At 43.1% G+C, this 19,525-nt stretch overlaps 1 protein-coding gene across 2 annotated transcripts in view; it reads left to right on the forward strand.

The window, feature by feature from the left end:
* The window catches only part of ss18 (SS18 subunit of BAF chromatin remodeling complex), a 36,461-nt gene extending 17,143 nt beyond the window's left edge, over positions 1-19,318 (forward strand). Inside the window, exons 8-11 of one of the 2 annotated variants that reach the window (XM_062994414.1) lie at positions 719-841; positions 5,476-5,606; positions 8,960-9,022; positions 14,569-19,318. In XM_062994414.1, coding sequence (XP_062850484.1) covers positions 719-841; positions 5,476-5,606; positions 8,960-8,977 — 272 coding nt within the window. In that variant the 3' untranslated portion in view covers positions 8,978-9,022; positions 14,569-19,318. The remainder of the gene's footprint in view (positions 1-718; positions 842-5,475; positions 5,607-8,959; positions 9,023-14,568) is intronic. The other variant, XM_062994413.1, reaches the window with a different exon arrangement.
* The last annotated feature ends 207 nt before the right edge of the window (positions 19,319-19,525 follow it).

The following is a 19,525-nucleotide window of genomic DNA, read 5'->3' on the forward strand; positions in this document are numbered from 1 at the left end:
AACAATGACTGACAGTTGATTGCTTTATGCCAAGCTGACACTACACGACTGGATCTCTTGTAATCGGGAGTCTTACAAGCGTAAAGGCAAGGAGAGAAAATAAATGAATCTGAGTGGATTTGGCTACGTGAACAGCAGGGATCGTCTGTTCTGGAGTGAGTTGGAGGTTAATAAATATTGGTGTTTTGTTTTGTAGAGAACGATCAGGTCAGAAATATTGTAAAACGTGTGTGTGTGTGTGTTGATGTGTTCTGATATAAACTATATTATCCCCCTGTCCCACGTGTTTACACTCCTCCCCTGCGTTTTCCCTCACCCCGTATCTTGCGTTCTCATTGGCTGTTCGACTTCGCACTTATTGCCAGTCGGGCAACTTGCATCCAGATATCTGACAAGCTACATGTTTTTCTTCAGTCATCGAGTGCTCGGCGAGCCGCTCGGATCGAGTTGTTGAGTATTTCTCACACAGCGATCGAGAGCCGAGTTTCGATCACCGAGCGAACGCGGAGTTGCTCAGGACAAATGTAGTGTAGTGTGAACTAGGCATTAGCAGGGTAGGAGTGGGTCACATTTCAGCCCTGCTATTATGAACCGTTTGGTTTTGGTCCCTGTCAGCTGATTGATGAGATTTTTAATTGACCACATCAAGCAATCTGTGACCATCAGTTGGTCACTAACACGCTATTTTTCAGTTCATTATTTTAATTCCCTTGTGCAGGAAACTCACAGTATGGTCAGCAGCAGGAAGCCTATCAGCAGGGTCCCCCCCAGCCGCAGGGTTACCCAGCACAGCAGCAGTACCCAGCACAGCAGGCCTACCCGGGTCAGCAGCAGGGCTATGGTGAGTACTTCTGGATAACATGCTAACAGACTAATACATGTGGCTATGCTGTAGGGCTGAAAGTATGTGGACACCCTTTCCAATGATTGAATTGAGCTTTTTCTGTCACATCAGTTGCTTAAATGCCATGCTTTAGACATCAAGGCAACAGTTTGGGGAAGTCCCCCTTCTCTTTCAGCATGATTGGTCCCCTGAGTGCAAACAGCATCCTATATAGACAGGGTTGTGTGTACACTAAGCCCTGATCTCAACCCAACTCGACACTCTTGCACGTCAACAATCATCATCAATGCCTGATCTCTTTGACTGTTGACTCAATGGGCACAAATTCCCACAGACTTGTAGAGTTTTGTAGAAAAGATTCCCAGAGGAATGATGTATAATAATAGGGCTGGGCGATATATTGAGATTGAAAGAAATGTCGATATATTTTCATACGAGATACAAGATAAGACAATATAGTTCATATCGATATAGAGTATGTTGCGTTTGAAAAACAAGAAAAAGGGGGCGTCTTCATTTCAAAACCCAATATCGAAAAACAGGAAAACGGAAATAAACATACAAGCGCGCGCACGTGCTGACATGCACGTATTTACTTCATATATAGAGAGTAAATCATGCACAAGTGTTATAAACAGTGATAATAACGTAACGACGCGTCTCCTGTTGTTCTGACTCGTGTGTTTGTATATGTGATGTGCATGTATTTGCTCTATCTGCAAAAAAACAAACATTATGGGGAGTGATTTCTGTACTGGATGTTGTACGTGGTCGTGTTAGTTTATACTGGGCGATCGCCCGACGTCCGACACGTCATTTATTTATTCATCATGTATTATAGTGTTTCTTGTTCTCGGCCAATAGACATCCAAACGTGAATAAAATCGCATGAACGAACTCTGCAGTAAACAACGAGCACACACAACAAATAAAGCTGTTAAATAATAATAAAGTGCATGAAGCAGAACGCTGATTAAAATGCATTATATGTTGTAATAGTTACACAGTAACATGAACGATTAGTTCTGCCTGGATTACAGAACTGAGTTCTATATGGTAAAAAAAATATATTAATGTAAATGTTAATGTTGTGGCGACGGTGATGCAAAATAATGTATAAAGTCCAAACATCTGAGTGGGGGTTTTAACGAGAACGCTACTTTTAATGTCACACAAGCTCAGTGCAAAACAACAGAAGAACATAAGCACAGCCGGAACCGATCAATTCTGATACCTTCCCTACACACTCGCTCCCTATAGTGCACTTAACATTCTTAAAGGGCCAGACAATATATTTGCAATTCACGTTACACGACAGGTGAGACGTTAGAAAACAACTTTCTTTTTCTTAGAATAGTTCCTGTGTGAAGCTTCCCCAGCATGAATATTAATAAAAGTGGCTGTATAAAATTTGGAACATGTAGCTTAGTCTCAGAAGTGTCTTTTTTTTATTTTTTTTATTACCCCATGGAATAAAAGAATTTCGAGATATATATCGTATATCGCCGTTCAGCTAAAAATATCGAGATATTATTTTTGATTCATATCGCCCAGCCCTAATGTATAATTTCCAGTGATATGATATGATCTGGTAAGAAGGTAACCCAGTGGTCATTTAAAGTCCTGTTGGCAGTTTTATCCACAGCCAAGGGGTGTAAACACTTTCTTTTCGCCACATTGGACCAGTTGGACCATCTCTCTCTCTCTCTCTTTTCACTGTTGCCACCCCTTCCTCTGATTAAGGCGGTCACGCATCCCCTCTGTCAAAAGCAAACCTAACATCTTCTTTTTACCCGCTTGGGGCGGCGTTTCAGAGATTGTGTGCGGAGAGTAGGGGTGGGCGATATGGCCCTAAAATAATATCACGATATTTCAGGTTATTTTTGCGATAACGATTTTTTTTGGCGATATAACAAAACACTGAAAAATATTTTATTTATTTCGAGAAAACACTATTGCAAAAAAAATATAATGTTCAGGTTTTATTTAGAATTAATATAAGTTAATACATTGTAATAAAATGTAGGAAGTATGTAAGAATTACACACACTTTTCTTTATTTTGTCTTTCCAGTAAATAATGTAATGGCGAAGTCAGACGATTTTCATAGGGGTGGCCAGACTGAGACCATTGCTCACACAGGGGTCGCACAGAAACTGATACCTTTTTTTTATGTGGTCAATCACTCATTTACCTATACAGGCAGTGAGTGCCATGTAGAATTACATCACGAATACCTGCATACTAATAAGCTTTTTTTTCTCTTTCTATTTTCACTGACAAGTAAAAAAAAAAAAAAAGGAAATATAGCCTATAACCTTAACATTATGAGAAAGAATTTCAAAGATATTCCTTTGCAATACTTGATCATTTGGCTGCTAACTTGTGTGTAATTATGACACTCAGTTGAACCCCAGAACATGCCAGTGTGAATGCATGGAAAACACATTTTAATTTTCTTTTAACAATGTGATACAGACTGACCAACACCATTAAGCCAAATGAGCATTGAAAATTGACTTTACTTTTAACAGCCTTCTACAACGCTGGAGCTTCTTAAAACGGAATATTTTCTTTTAAATAGGAGTGTTATTTAACTGCTATTAAATTGTTTGGCGGATAACCGCCCAACCTGGCAACACTGGAACGCGCAGAGCCCGGTGGGCCTTTACTCGTAGCGCGCCACAATTACTACTAAGTATTAGTACTAAGTAATAGTAGTACTACATCTGTGTTGGTGGTTGACATTATTGTTGAGAGTATTCCTGCACTGGTTGGTGGAGGTGCTCGGTTGAATTGCGTCCCTGTGTGAAATACTTCCGCAGAAAAGTTGCCGGCGGGTTTGGGTCGCCAAAGATTAATTTATGGTGGATTTGGAGTTTTTGGAACGAGCTCCTCCACCGCAGAGCCGCGTTCCGCCATACTCGTTACTGTGCCCAAATGACCCACGTAACGAACGTACGCCATTTGCGTAGCTGTGCGACGTCATTACGTAAAGTACGCAGAATATCGCTTTTATCCGGACATGGTACTTTTTGTATCGTTCGAAAATTATACCGGTATTATCGTGAACGATACGATATAGCACACCCCTAGCGGAGAGCTCCGCACTAGCATCTGCAATCAGTCGCCCCTTGTTCAGGTGTAACCTCTGCTGTCCAGCTGGACAGCAGAGGTTACACCTGAACAAGGGGCGACTGATTGCAGATGCTAGTGCGGGGCTGTCTGCACATGACACCGCGCTCTCTGAAACCCCACCCCAAGCAGGTAAAAAGAAGCGGTTACGTGCGCTTGTGTCCAGGGAACGCGTGATGGCCTCGGTCATCTGCGACTGATCGCTGACGAGGATCTCCTTTTCAGCCGTTGTCCCTCACCCCTACAGACCTACAGCCAGTCATGAGTCTGTGTATGTGCCCGGCCGGCTGATAGTGCTGAGATCTCAAGCTCTCGGGTTCCTGAATCCTTTTTCCCATCCTAAGAACCGAATTCAGAGCTGCATTATATTAAATAAATCTGCGCTCTGTAATTGTGAGATACAAAGGAGCAAGTATGTAACGACCCTCCCACCGAGATTACGGAGGATTACAGAATGTTGCATTGAGTTCTCCATATGAAACTTTACATGCTCGCTGTGGGTGGACGACGAGAGGTCCAAGGTTACGACTCCAGACCGCACGTGGGACCGAGAACCTCTCCCCTCCTCACCAAGCCTGTCTGCTCATCTCTCTCTCCGGCCCAGCCAGGAGCTTCTCACATCTTAATAACGAGCCGGTGAAGAATCGCACTCGTGCACACATGCACGCCGAAGCTGCAGGCACCATCTGGAAGACACTCCTCCGAGCACCCACAAGGTTAAGACGGTCCAGCGCACCTAATGATCGTGCGTGGGCTCGTTCTGACCGAGCCGAATCAGAGAGGCAGTAATGTCAGAGCGCTCGGCCGGCCTTAATGAGCTCGGGCTTTTTTTTTTTTTTTAAATCGACTTTTACTGACTCTCTTATGCCGGACCACATTAGGAGGGCGGCGCGCTCCTCGTGGGCCGCCGCCATCATTATACGCGGTCGGTATCGGAGCCGGCCTTCGTCCTCCTCCCACTCTTCCTCTGAGCCCGGAAGCCGATTGATTTTGTTTGCCGGCAGCGTTGCGTTTCGTTCTAATTCCTCGGTATTTAAATGTCGACTGGTTAATTTTAAAACGCCGGTGCTAAAGCCTAAGCGCTCGGGTGGCGGCACCGGGAACGGTGCTAGCCCACCAGCTGGAATCTCAACTGTGCTGTCGGGCATCTGCACAGACACGATTCGTTCCCTACAGATCTCAGCAAATCATATTTAATACCAGGGTTTGAACGTTCCAGTGTGTATTTTACTGCCTGGGTTTGATCACCAGGTGGAGCGATCAGGGTCCTTTCTGTGTGGAGTTTGCATGTTCTCCCCGTGTCAGGAGCTCCGGTTTCCTCCCACAGTACAAAGACGTGCAGTCAGGTTAATTGGAGATACAAAATTGTCCATGACTGTTTGACATTGAACTAGACCTGATGAATCTTGGGTAACCTGTAGCTACCTGTCCTGTCAGTCTGTATGTGTCACTAGTCTGTATAGATTATTTACGGTTGATGTCTTGACCTCATGTAGGACCCTCTCAGGGTGGCCCTGGACAGTACCCCAATTACCCACAAGGGCAAGGACAGCAGTACGGAGCCTACAGGCCGCCTCAGCCCGGTCCTCCACAAGGCCAACCACAGCGCTCGTATGGCTACGAACAGGTAAGCAACAATAGGGGGGGGAAATAAAGTGAAGGTCCTTATGTAAGGTAAGATTTAGGAACGTAGCAAGGCCGGGCATTATGGCAAACGTACATCATAAATGTTTAGAACAGCTCTACAGTATCAGCGGGTTGAATTAATAATCTTTAATCTGATCACATCCCAAACGTAAAAAAGAATTAAATGGTCCTCAGAAATGACAAGACCTTTCTACCCAAGATCAATGCAAGCTACATTACGGGAAATGGCTTTGATGATGAGTACAGTAAAATCTTATGTGTATATATATATATACAGTGTATCACAAAAGTGAGTACACCCCTCACATTTCTGCAGATATTTAAGTATATCTTTTCATGGGACAACACTGACAAAATGACACTTTGACACAATGAAAAGTAGTCTGTGTGCAGCTTATATAACAGTGTAAATTTATTCTTCCCTCAAAATAACTCAATATACAGCCATTAATGTCTAAACCACCGGCAACAAAAGTGAGTACACCCCTAAGTGAAAGTTCCTGAAGTGTCAATATTTTGTGTGGCCACCATTATTTCCCAGAACTGCCTTAACTCTCCTGGGCATGGAGTTTACCAGAGCTTCACAGGTTGCCACTGGAATGCTTTTCCACTCCTGCATGACGACATCACAGAGCTGGCGGATATTCGAGACTTTGCGCTCCTCCACCTTCCGCTTGAGGATGCCCCAAAGATGTTCTATTGGGTTTAGGTCTGGAGACATGCTTGGCCAGTCCATCACCTTTACCCTCAGCCTCTTCAATAAAGCAGTGGTCGTCTTAGAGGTGTGTTTGGGGTCATTATCGTGCTGGAACACTGCCCTGCGACCCAGTTTCTGGAGGGAGGGGATCATGCTCTGCTTCAGTATTTCACAGTACATATTGGAGTTCATGTGTCCCTCAATGAAATGTAACTCCCCAACACCTGCTGCACTCATGCAGCCCCAGACCATGGCATTCCCACCACCATGCTTGACTGTAGGCATGACACACTTATCTTTGTACTCCTCACCTGATTGCCGCCACACATGCTTGAGACCATCTGAACCAAACAAATTAATCTTGGTCTCATCAGACCATAGGACATGGTTCCAGTAATCCATGTCCTTTGTTGACATGTCTTCAGCAAACTGTTTGCGGGCTTTCTTGTGTAGAGACTTCAGAAGAGGCTTCCTTCTCTGGTGACAGCCATGCAGACCAATTTGATGTAGTGTGCGGCGTATGGTCTGAGCACTGACAGGCTGACCCCCCACCTTTTCAATCTCTGCAGCAATGCTGACAGCACTCCTGCGCCTATCTTTCAAAGACAGCAGTTGGATGTGACGCTGAGCACGTGCACTCAGCTTCTTTGGATGACCAACGTGAGGTCTGTTCTGAGTGGACCCTGCTCTTTTAAAACGCTGGATGATCTTGGCCACTGTGCTGCAGCTCAGTTTCAGGGTGTTGGCAATCTTATTGTAGCCTTGGCCATCTTCATGTAGCGCAACAATTCGTCTTTTAAGATCCTCAGAGAGTTCTTTGCCATGAGGTGCCATGTTGGAACTTTCAGTGACCAGTATGAGAGAGTGTGAGAGCTGTACTACTAAATTGAACACACCTGCTCCCTATGCACACCTGAGACCTAGTAACACTAACAAATCACATGACATTTTGGAGGGAAAATGACAAGCAGTGCTCAATTTGGACATTTAGGGGTGTAGTCTCTTAGGGGTGTACTCACTTTTGTTGCCGGTGGTTTAGACATTAATGGCTGTATATTGAGTTATTTTGAGGGAAGAATAAATTTACACTGTTATATAAGCTGCACACAGACTACTTTTCATTGTGTCAAAGTGTCATTTTGTCAGTGTTGTTCCATGAAAAGATATACTTAAATATCTGCAGAAATGTGAGGGGTGTACTCACTTTTGTGATACACTGTATATATATCCGATCAGCCACAACATTAAAACCACCTCCTTGTTTCTACACTCACTGTCCATGTTATCAGCTCCACTTACCATATAGAAGCACTTTGTAGTTCTACAATTACTGACTGTTTACTGTTTACAGAGCAGGTATTATTTAGGTGGTGGATGATTCCCAGCACTGCAGTGACACTGACATGGTGGTGGTGTGTTAGTGTGTGTTGTGCAGGTGTGCGAGTGGATCAGACACAGCAGCGTTGCTGGAGTTTTTAAATACCGTGTCCACTCACTGTCCACTCTGTTAGACACTCCTACCTAGTCGGTCCACCTTGTAGATGTAAAGTCAGAGACGATCGCTCATCTATTGCTGCTGTTTGAGTCGGTCATCTTCTAGACCTTCATCAGTGGTCACAGGACGCTGCCCACGGGGCGCTGTTGGCTGGATATTTTTGCTTGGTGGACTATTCTCAAGTCCAGCAGTGACAGTGAGGTGTTTGAAAACTCCAGCAGCGCTGCTGTGTCTGATCCACTCATACCAGCACAACACACACTACACTCAGCAGTGCTTAGAATCATCCACCACCTAATTAATACCTGCTCTGTGGTGGTCCTGACCATTGAAGACCAGCATGAAAGAGGGCTAACAAAGTATGTAGAGAAACAGATGGACTACAGTCAGTAATTGTAGAACTACAAAGGGCTTCTGTATGGTAAGTGGAGCTGATAAAATGGACAGTGAATGTAGAAACAAGGAGGTGGTTTTAATGATATGGCTGAATGAATGAATGTGTTAACATGGCGTTTAATCAATGCCATTAATAAATTGTTGACCACAGGAGCTCTGATAACACACACACTTCCAGAACATCAGTATTTACCATAATGCCCAGCCTTAAATTCTAGCACTATTTTAATACAGTAAGATTACTATCCTGCGCAATGGTCTTCAGCCCAGTTCTTATAGTAACCTGTTTAGTCCGTGTTTTTATTCTCTACTGGTTCACTGTCAGTACAGCAAGAGCAACACGTGCACATGTTAGAAGAACCTTGTCTTCTAAAGTCTAGTTCTGTACCGTAATCAGCTCTCTGTAAAGCATGATCAAGTCATTTAGACCAGTTCAGTTCTTTATTACTAAAAAACTATGAACAAATGGACTGCTTATGCTTGTTTGGACTGGCCTGAAGCCTTGTGCAGGGTGGCATGTGGGTTTGGGTTAATATTCTGTTCTGTTCTGTTCTGCTGGTTGCAGCCAACAGGGTGCATGCGGGTCACAAATCCAGTCGTATAAAAAGTAAAAGCATTACATAGTGCGTCAGAAGCTCTTCCCAAAGCTGATCCTCTGTTGCCTCTGTTATTCCTGTGTTTCTCTGTGGCCCTTTTGGCGAGGGGCCACACTGTTCCTTTCACATGTCTATGTTTGAACATTCAGGCGAACATGAGGAAATAGCCGAGCGAGTATTTCAACCCCTGACTAGATGTTTAACGAGCAAAGGTAACAGCGGCCGTGACGAGCGGCCTCGCCGGATCTAGACTTTTTATTTTCCCCCTCCTGCGCTCTCTCCCGCTCTTTTGTTTCCTCCTTCATTTTGGTTTTGTATTTAACACTGTTTCGTAATCAGGGGTCGAAATAACCTTCAGGTCCGCGGTATAGCCGAAATAATTCGGACTGGTTTGTCTTCGATGTGTATTATTACACAACCATGAGGTCCAAACGCACCCTGACTGGTTCAGTGTTGTTTTTTAAATTCTGTTTATTCACTATTTACCCAATTCAAACAATTAAACGATTAAGCAACATGTGATTATTTACACTAGGTTGTAGATAGATAGATAGATAGATAGATAGATAGATAGATAGATAGATAGATAGATAGATAGATAGATAGATAGATAGATAGATAGATAGATAGATAGATAGATAGATAGATAGATAGATAGATAGATAGATAGATAGATAGATAGATAGATAGATAGATAGATACTTTATTTATCCCGTGGGGAAATTATTGGTCTCTAGTAGTTTAACCAGCAAAAGAGAGAAACTAATACCAATAAAGTAAGTAAGTAATATGGTGTAGCGAATGTACAACATGCATATATACAGCATATGGTATGCAAAGAAAAACAGTATGTGCAAATTGTGCATTTGGTACATGTAATAGCAGTAGTGTATCTATTCTTATAAACAATATATACAGATACAGTGTATCACAAAAGTGAGTACACCCCTCACATTTCTGCAGATATTTAAGTATATCTTTTCATAGGACAACACTGACAAAATGACACTTTGACACAATGAAAAGAAGTCTGTGTGCAGCTTATATAACAGTGTAAATTTATTCTTCCCTCAAAATAACTCAATATACAGCCATTAATGTCTAAACCACCGGCAACAAAAGTGAGTACACCCCTAAGAGACTACACCCCTAAATGTCCAAATTGAGCACTGCTTGTCATTTTCCCTCCAAAATGTCATGTGATTTGTTAGTGTTACTAGGTCTCAGGTGTTCATAGGGAGCAGGTGTGTTCAATTTAGTAGTACAGCTCTCACACTCTCTCATACTGGTCACTGAAAGTTCCAACATGGCACCTCATGGCAAAGAACTCTCTGAGGATCTTAAAAGACGAATTGTTGCGCTACATGAAGATGGCCAAGTCTACAAGAAGATTGCCAACACCCTGAAACTGAGCTGCAGCACAGTGGCCAAGATCATCCAGCGTTTTAAAAGAGCAGGGTCCACTCAGAACAGACCTCGCGTTGGTCGTCCAAAGAAGCTGAGTGCACGTGCTCAGCGTCACATGCAACTGCTGTCTTTGAAAGATAGGCGCAGGAGTGCTGTCAGCATTGCTGCAGAGATTGAAAAGGCGGGAGGTCAGCCTGTCAGTGCTCAGACCATACGCCGCACACTACATCAAATTGGTCTGCATGGCTGTCACCCCAGAAGGAAGCCTCTTCTGAAGTCTCTACACAAGAAAGCCCGCAAACAGTTTGCTGAAGACATGTCAACAAAGGACATGGATTACTGGAACCATGTCCTATGGTCTGATGAGACCAAGATTAATTTGTTTGGTTCAGATGGTCTCAAGCATGTGTGGCGGCAATCAGGTGAGGAGTACAAAGATAAGTGTGTCATGCCTACAGTCAAGCATGGTGGTGGGAATGCCATGGTCTGGGGCTTCATGAGTGCAGCAGGTGTTGGGGAGTTACATTTCATTGAGGGACACATGAACTCCAATATGTACTGTGAAATACTAAAGCAGAGCATGATCCCCTCCCTCCGGAAACTGGGTCGCAGGGCAGTGTTCCAGCATGATAATGACCCCAAACACACCTCTAAGACGACCACTGCTTTATTGAAGAGGCTGAGGGTAAAGGTGATGGACTGGCCAAGCATGTCTCCAGACCTAAACCCAATAGAACATCTTTGGGGCATCCTCAAGCGGAAGGTGGAGGAGTGCAAAGTCTCGAATATCTGCCAGCTCCGTGATGTCGTCATGGAGGAGTGGAAAAGCATTCCAGTGGCAACCTGTGAAGCTCTGGTAAACTCCATGCCCAGGAGAGTTAAGGCAGTTCTGGGAAATAATGGTGGCCACACAAAATATTGACACTTCAGGAACTTTCACTAAGGGGTGTACTCACTTTTGTTGCCGGTGGTTTAGACATTAATGGCTGTATATTGAGTTATTTTGAGGGAAGAATAAATTTACACTGTTATATAAGCTGCACACAGACTACTTTTCATTGTGTCAAAGTGTCATTTTGTCAGTGTTGTCCCATGAAAAGATATACTTAAATATCTGCAGAAATGTGAGGGGTGTACTCACTTTTGTGATACACTGTATATAAGAATAAATATAGAGATAAGGATATTGTTGTATGTGTATATACACACACACACACACACACACACACATATATATAAAAATACGTCAGATATAGGTATGAATATAGACCATGCATATCAGATATAAAATATATCACATATAGGTATATGTATGAGTATTATAGTGATAACATACAGATAATAATAATAGCAATGTATGTAGATAAAATAATATAGATTATAACCGATATATACATACAGGTATGAATATAAGAATTTAAATATCAAGGAATATGTAGTCTTGGAAATGGTGGTACAAATGTGTGTTTGAGTTTGTTGATGTGCAATCAGAGCCCACATGACCAGGGGTGCCCATACTTTCGTGGCTTGAGATCTACTATTTCAGTCAACCTGTCTTCACGATCTATTTTTTTTAAAGCTTTGAGGCTTTTTAGAATCTACTTTAGTTCCTATATTGATATTCAGCTTTACAGGGCAAGCGAGTGAAAATTCACACTAACCTTATTCTGATGATCTGTACTGAATAGTGTCAGTCAGGGTTATGTAGTCTGGACAGGAGCTGCTGATGCCAATCGTGTTCATCAGTAAGGGTGGACCAATATTTAGACTTAATTACTTACATGTGGGAAAACATTGATTTACACAAGTACGTCGATCCAAAAATGCTGTCAAATATGTGGCACGTGTTCTTATGTTTGGATATCTTACCTCAGCCAGCAAGTTCCAAAATTGTCAGATTGTAGGGTTAAAATTTCTCCATCAGCTTCTTCCATGTATAAACGAAAATGGCCCGAATCAAAGCGTTTTTGGTTTCTTTGTGCTTGGTTGCACACTCATCCTTACAAACAGTGTAGGTTTCAAAAGAAAAAGATGCAAATATGGCACAAACTGGCTACTGATGAATAAAAACTTTCTAGATTAGCGGTGCCTGAGGCATAGCTAAGGTAACAGACCACAAATTAAAGAAACAGTGGCCACATTTCATGCCAATTACGTTGTCTTGTTTGAATGAGGCGCGATCTCCCAGTGTGCACTGTGAGATTGACTGGTAGATCGCGATCGACGTATTGGGCACCCCTGCACACGACTATGCTGCTACGAGTTCTTCCATCTGGATAGTAGCTCCGTCCAGCAAGGAAAATTATACAGGTTCACTGCTTTATTTGGGCGGCACGGTGGCTAAGTGGGAAGCACTGTCGCCTCACAGCAAGAAGGTCCTGGGTTCGATCCCCAGGTGGGGCGGTCCGGGTCCTTTCCGTGTGGAGTTTGCATGTTCTCCCCGTGTCTGCGTGGGTTTCCTCCCACAGTCCAAAGACGTGCAAGTGAGGTGAACTGGAGACACTGAATTGTCCAAGACTGTGTTTGATATAACCTCGTGAACTGATGAATCTTGTGTAATGAGTAACTACCGTTCCTGTCATGAATGTAACCAAAGTGTAAAACATGACGTTAAAATCCTAATAAACAAACAAACAATCACCGCTTTATTCATGGCCACTGAAATCTATGGGTCCTGCTGGCTGAACCAACCTAGCCATTGTCAGTGCGCTGTCAGTGCAGGTCCTAGGGCTGGATAAAAATGTAAGGGTTGTGTCAAGAAGGCCATTCAAGATAAAAACAGTGGCAAATCTGGTATGAGGATGCCTTTTGAAAAGTTAGACCGCTAGTGTGCTAGATCGCTGCGCCACCGGAGCTCACCGATTCGGCGTTATTTACCATTCCATGTACTCATTTGAACACTGACTGCAAAGTAATCGGAGCAGTCTTCTCAGCTTTAGTGGAATGTTTGATTCTGAACATTAGATAGATGGATTTAAGGATAAAACCTTGTTGTCCTACTCATACTGGTAAGACTGTGAAGCAGAATCTTGCTAGGCTGAATTTAGCACCCATAACTGCCCTTTATCCAACATTCAACCTGACGCACTGCACTGATAAGCAAAATTGGCCACATCAGAATAACCCACCAAGACCTGATAAAGGAAACCCCCCCCCCCCCCCCCCCCAACCTGTGAGATCTGCCAAACGCCTATAATGATAAAGCAAATCCTGATAGAACACCCCAAATACACCAAGGAAAGACAACAAATAAACATGTCGAAAAACACAAGACAGCACAAGAACAGTTTTAACCTACCTCACAGCCAGAAGAATAAAAATGAAAATATAAAATGGACCAAAATATAAAGAGAAGATAAAGTAGACAGATACATAATACCTATTGTTGCCAGTAAATAACACACGTGTGTTAAACATGGCGTAAAAACCCAAATAAATAATTAAATAAATTACCATATCATTTACTCATTTGTGTCCTGGTTGCTAAGTAATCAGAACAGTCCTCTCAGCTAATTTCATCGCCCGTAACCGCCCTTCTTTTAACATTTAGGCAACCTGACACAGACAGTGCATTGATAAACAAAGCGATGCCCTGTTAAACACCAGCAGGTTTATTCTCTTTAACTGCACAATAATAGTCTATCATATATAAAAGGCTGTCCATAAATAGATATTTTACGGCACGATGGTTCGATGGGTAGCACGGACACCTCGCAGCAAGAAGGTCCTGGGTTCAGTTCCCAGGTGGAACGGCCCGGGTCCTTTCTCTGTGGAGCCTTGTGTAATGAGTGACTACCGTTCCTGTCATGAATGTAACCAAAAGTGTAAAACATGACGTTAAAATCCTAACAAACAAACAAATAATAAACAAATCTCTGTGGAGTTTGCATGTTCTCCCCGTGTCTGTGTGGGTTTCTTCCAAGAGCTCCAGTTTCCTCGCACAGTCCAAATACATGCAGTCAGGTTTATTGGAGATACAAAATTGTCCATGACTGTTTGATGTTAAAGACGTGAACTGATGAATCTTGTGTAAACAGTTTCTGTCACGTTAAAATCCTAATAAATAAATAAGTATGAACGGGTGGTTGTAGTTGTAAAATCTGATCACATTTATTTGACCATCTTGTCTTTATTTTCCCCTCCTTGTTGAATTTATTAGCATGAAGGGTTGGGAATTTGACTCCCTGTGTTCGCTGTGTATGTCTGTTTTTAGCGTACAGGAAGTCCATATTGATCTGGGTGCCACGTAACAGCCCGCGTGTTGCATAAATAGCCAGCATGAAGTGAGGCAATGCTAGATCACAAGATAACGGATCTTCCTGCTCTGAACTGATGTGTCTCTGCTTTTCAGGGTCAGTACGGCAACTACCAGCAGTAAACGAGCGGCGCTATTCATCCTGGTCGAGTGTCTGCGGCGCATCACATCCTTCTGGACTGCACAAGGGCTGAGGCTTTCTGAGACTCTCCCACTCCCCCGAACGACCTTAAATGACCTTGTTACCGAGAGATTCAGCCGTCCACTGTTATATACGATTTTCTAACACACACACACACACACACACACACGCGCGCAGAACTGTATTATTTACGTTACATTTAGGCGTCAGGTAATAACCGTGACCTTTGATTGGTTGATTCAGACTCTGCTTGTAAATGTTTCCTGTTCAGCTTCAAATCGTTTGAAATCAATGAGAATTTGTACCTTTCAGCCCCTTTTACAGTCAAACCCGCAGCCCTTCAGGTGGTTACGTACGTACCAGCTTTCACCCGTTCACGGTGATCACTGGTAAAACTAACATTCGCATTTGTTTATCAACTGCGTAATCGTTTCTAATGCAGAACTTGTAAATAATGCATCCGATTGTGATATTGATAAATAGCCAGCAGCTTTCCCCCCACAAAAATAGCAATTTACATCCTGTTTCTTATTCATTTTAAAGTTTATGTGGATTTGAAAACATTAGCACGGTTATGAGAGAACAGAATGTAAACTTTGAAGCCTCGTTAAAAGCCTGGTTATCCATTCCTATTCAGACCTCGTCATATTAAATCCATTATGAGTTTCCCTCTAGACCTTTTTTATTTTGTGGTATTTTATAGTATTTAGTTTTTCTATTTACTCTGTACGGACGTTTGGTCTTGAGTGACTTGACCTGAACCTTGTGAATCAGGTCATTGGCTCAATCCCGGGTCCGGTCCAGTTGTGCTGCATGGTTTTGTATTCTCTCTACCCATATTAGAGCATTTTTCCTGGTAATTAAATTGAGAGGAACAGGCAGGCAGTCGTAGCTTAGTGGTTCTTAGTGGTTAAAGTACCGGACTAGTAACCGAAAGGTCACTGGTTCAAACCCCATCTTTGCCAACCTGCCACTGTGCTCCTGACCCTTAAACCTCATTTACATTTTCAGCATTTTGCAGACGCTTGTATCCAATCATCACTGAATACAATGCAAGCAATTGAGGGTTAAGGGCCTTGCTCAGGGGCCCAGCAGTGGCAATTCGGTGACGGTGGGGCTTGAACCAGCAACCTCATGATCACTTAACCACTGAGCTGCCACTGTCCCTTGAGCTAACCTCAAACACTTGCATTGTATTCGGTCACAACTGTAACTCAACTGTGTTGTATAAAAGCGTCTCCTTAATGCTATACATGTAGATAAGAAAGTTTAAATCGCTCTCTCAGCTTATTACACCATACAGCCATAAGTATTCAGACACCTGATCATTAGCTTGTCGGTCGTCTTTTCAGCAATAACAACAGCCGCCCCTCTGGACAGGCTTCTCACAAGACTGTAAAGTATGTCTGTGGGAATTTGTGTACAAATATGACAGCATTTGTATGGCTGGGCACTGACGTTGATGTTTCAGCTCAATCCAGAGCTGTTCAGTGGTGTTGAGGTCAGGGCTCTGTGCCCTTTAAACTGAGCCTGTCTTTATAGAGCTTGAACAGCAATAGAACTAAACTGCTGCTACAAAGTTGGAGGCATATCATTTTCCTTATATAATTGATTTATTACACCTGTTAGCAACTAATGTGGCTGAAACGCATGAAGTCAATATAGTGCTTTAATTTAAATTGGCTTTGGTTTCATGAAATGTTTGGCCCCCACATTTTTTTAAGGCATTATCACGTTCCCGTTTCAACCAGTGACCATGTCTAGACGGTCTCGGCTGCAAACCTAGTTCAAATAAATGGGTGCAAATGCAACAATTGTTCCATGGTACCTTCCTGGGTGAACACCCTGGTGAACGGGGCTTTTCTTTGCCATGTCGGCCAGTTCCTTCGGTCTTACGGCAGGCTGTACAAACTATCAAAATCCAACTCAACAAATCGGCTACTTTGTTTTCAACCCTTTTAACAAGGAAAGAGGGCAGAGTTTTGATCTGCTGCTGCACCATCTTTATACGGCGTTAAAGTTCATATAGCTGAAGCAATAACGGGGAGAGGGAGGGGCTCAGATGATCTTGTACGGGAAACATCCACACATCCTTATACGTTGAGGTCGGTCTAACGACGACTGTGATGTACAAATGTATTTTATGCTTTCTAGATAGAGCTTACTTTGTACCGAGAATTTGAAAACGTAGCTTAAAATATTGTACTTTTTTTATTTCCTTCATTATGCTGAACGTGTCTTTATTAAATGTTTTTGCTTTGTTGAAAAAAAAAAAAACTATATGTTGTCCCTTTTGTAGTGTAATATCTCTGGTTCCTTCTAGCCATGCTAAACCTTGATTAGACCCATCTGCTACTCGGGTGGTTCACGTGTTAATTGTCCACAGGGGGACGATTGGTTTTTAAGTGCGGCGGCTCACCTAGATGCTGGGAAAAGCCCCAAGAGCGAACAGTCAGGAGTCGCGTTCGGATCGCTCTGAAAGGACGGAGAGGGTCTTGTACGGCTCCAGCTCGATCAGCTGGATGTTCCTAGCTGCCTTGGCGTAGTTACGATTAAAGAAGTTGGGGGGGGGGGTTATTTGTGTCCACTTGCACGTGCGATTAAAATCCTCTTAACGTAAAATTTGAATTGGTCACCTAGCCTGTCGCCTTTTGATCCCATAACCCTCGGAATATACATCCAGGTTTAAAGCTCCTCTGCACTGTTAGTCCTTGACTTTCCCACATGCTTAACAACGTGAGAGTCGGTATTAAGCTAAATAAGTGTATAAATGGTGGATTATTGTAATAGCTGGACTTACCTGATGCTAAAAGCAGGACAGTGGTTTGTATTAGTGATCGGTTGTATTACTGTATTGTATTCATACACACATGACTGTATTGTGATGTATGCTATTACACTGCTGTAAAATGACATATACCACAGTAGAGAATTTTGACTATGTCGCCCACCCCTACCAGCCTAGTGTACTGGCATATTATAGTGTGCGCTGATTCTTACCAGTGACCCAGTCCTACATTTTATTTATTTTCTCCGAATTAAGTCATATCCAATTCCTTAGTGGGTCTCCTCTACTGTTGCAGATCCCTATCCTAAGCGAGGAGGATCGTACCTAACCTACTGTGCTTATCACACAGGGATCAGAGTCGTGTACTCGGTTTCCTCGGCTGCTCCCGTTAGGGGGCGCCAGCGGATCGTGATCCGCATTATTGATTTGGCACAGTTTTTGCATAGGATGACCTTCCTGACACGACCCTCCTTATTTATCCGGGCTTGGGACCTGCACTACAATGCCCTGCTTTATGCATCCCAGCGACTTGTTACCTACAGGACAATTTAGGTCTCCAATTAGCCTGGCTGCATGTCTTTGGACTGTGGGAGGAAACCAGAGCCCCATAGGAAACCCACGCAGACACAACATTCAAACTCCACACAGAAAGGACCCGGACCGCTCCACCTGGGGTTCGAACCCAGGACCTTCTTGCTGTGAGCCACCGTGCCGCCCGATCAGAATCGCGTACTGATCTCTTATTCGCCATCGAGCTGCCAGCAGGGGTCGCAATTGCAGCAGCAGTAATGACACAGTCGGTCATGTCTGTGTAGGCAGGTGCCCGGCCGGCTGATAGCACAGCTGAGATTTGAACTCAGCACTGGTGGGCTACCCAGCCACTACTGCTGGTGCCCTTCCGTTGCCACTCCTTACTTCAGGCGGAGGACGTTCTATGCAAGTGTTAGTTGGCCAGTCCGGGCTTCTGTTAGTTTATTCAAAGCCTCTTTGAATTGTATGCAGTTACAATTCTATGTTCAGGGCCTTATTCAGAGGCACAACTTAGTGACTGTGGGGCTTGAACAATTGCTCTTCTGATCATTAGTTATTGATGTTAGACGGTCAAATAACCAGCAATAACATTTACATTTTTGGCATTTAGCAGACGCTTTTATCCAAATTGACTAACAGTACTTTGACAATGTATTGTCTAAGCAATTGAGGGTTAAGGGCCTTGCTCAAGGGCCCAACAGAGGCTTAAACCAGGGACCTTTCAATTACTAGTCCTGTATCTTAACTGCTAGGCTACAACTGCACAGCACTGGTTTATTAGAACAGAACCTGAGACCAGAGATTTGCAAAAAAAAAAAAAAAAAATAGCCACCAGCAGTGCCAGGCAGTGACCAAATAAACAAGAAAGCAAGTGGACACACGTACTGACTGACATTACAAAAGTTACTTATGTTACAGAGCAAGTCGCCGCCCAAAACAAGAAAAGTGAACGGTGTTAGCACTCATCATGGTGTCACTCATTGTTCTGTACTGTACTCGTGATTCCCACCACAAGTTTAAGTCTGAAAATGTGAATATAACCGTTTTTATTAAAGCATCAGCCAGTTTATTTTGGGACACCCTAAATGTTTGGATTTGCTTCAGATTACAGATAGAGATAAACTACTGGTCGTAGCTGTGAAGTGGTGACTGTGATTCTGAGCATGTACAGTCATAAGTATAAAGCCAGCGCTGCTGAACGTGGATGTTTTTGGGGTTCATGTTTGTGGAGTGGTGCAGATTTGAGGTTAGAATGTATATTTGTGCTGATGATAAATGATCGTTCGGTTCTCGCTTGTGCCATGACTTTTTTTTTCCCATGACAGTGTAAAGTTGTACATCGTTGTAACTGTACAAAATGGCTGAAATAAATTATTGTAATATGGGTTCTTATTTTCTGAATTCTCTCTTTTTGCTGGTTTTGTTCTTAATTGGGTTCCTTCTCCCCTCCCCGACCCCCAAGAGAGGAAACACACATCATTGGGGTCACCTGTAATAAAGAGTAAAACTTCTGATAAGTGACAGATATGGAGTGATTGCTTACAGACGCTGCTGAAACTCCTCTGTACCTACAGTGGTGTTCAAAAAAATAG

The sequence above is a fragment of the Trichomycterus rosablanca genome, chromosome 4 (genome assembly GCF_030014385.1).
Source record: "Trichomycterus rosablanca isolate fTriRos1 chromosome 4, fTriRos1.hap1, whole genome shotgun sequence".
NCBI classification, from domain to species: Eukaryota; Metazoa; Chordata; class Actinopteri; order Siluriformes; family Trichomycteridae; genus Trichomycterus; species Trichomycterus rosablanca.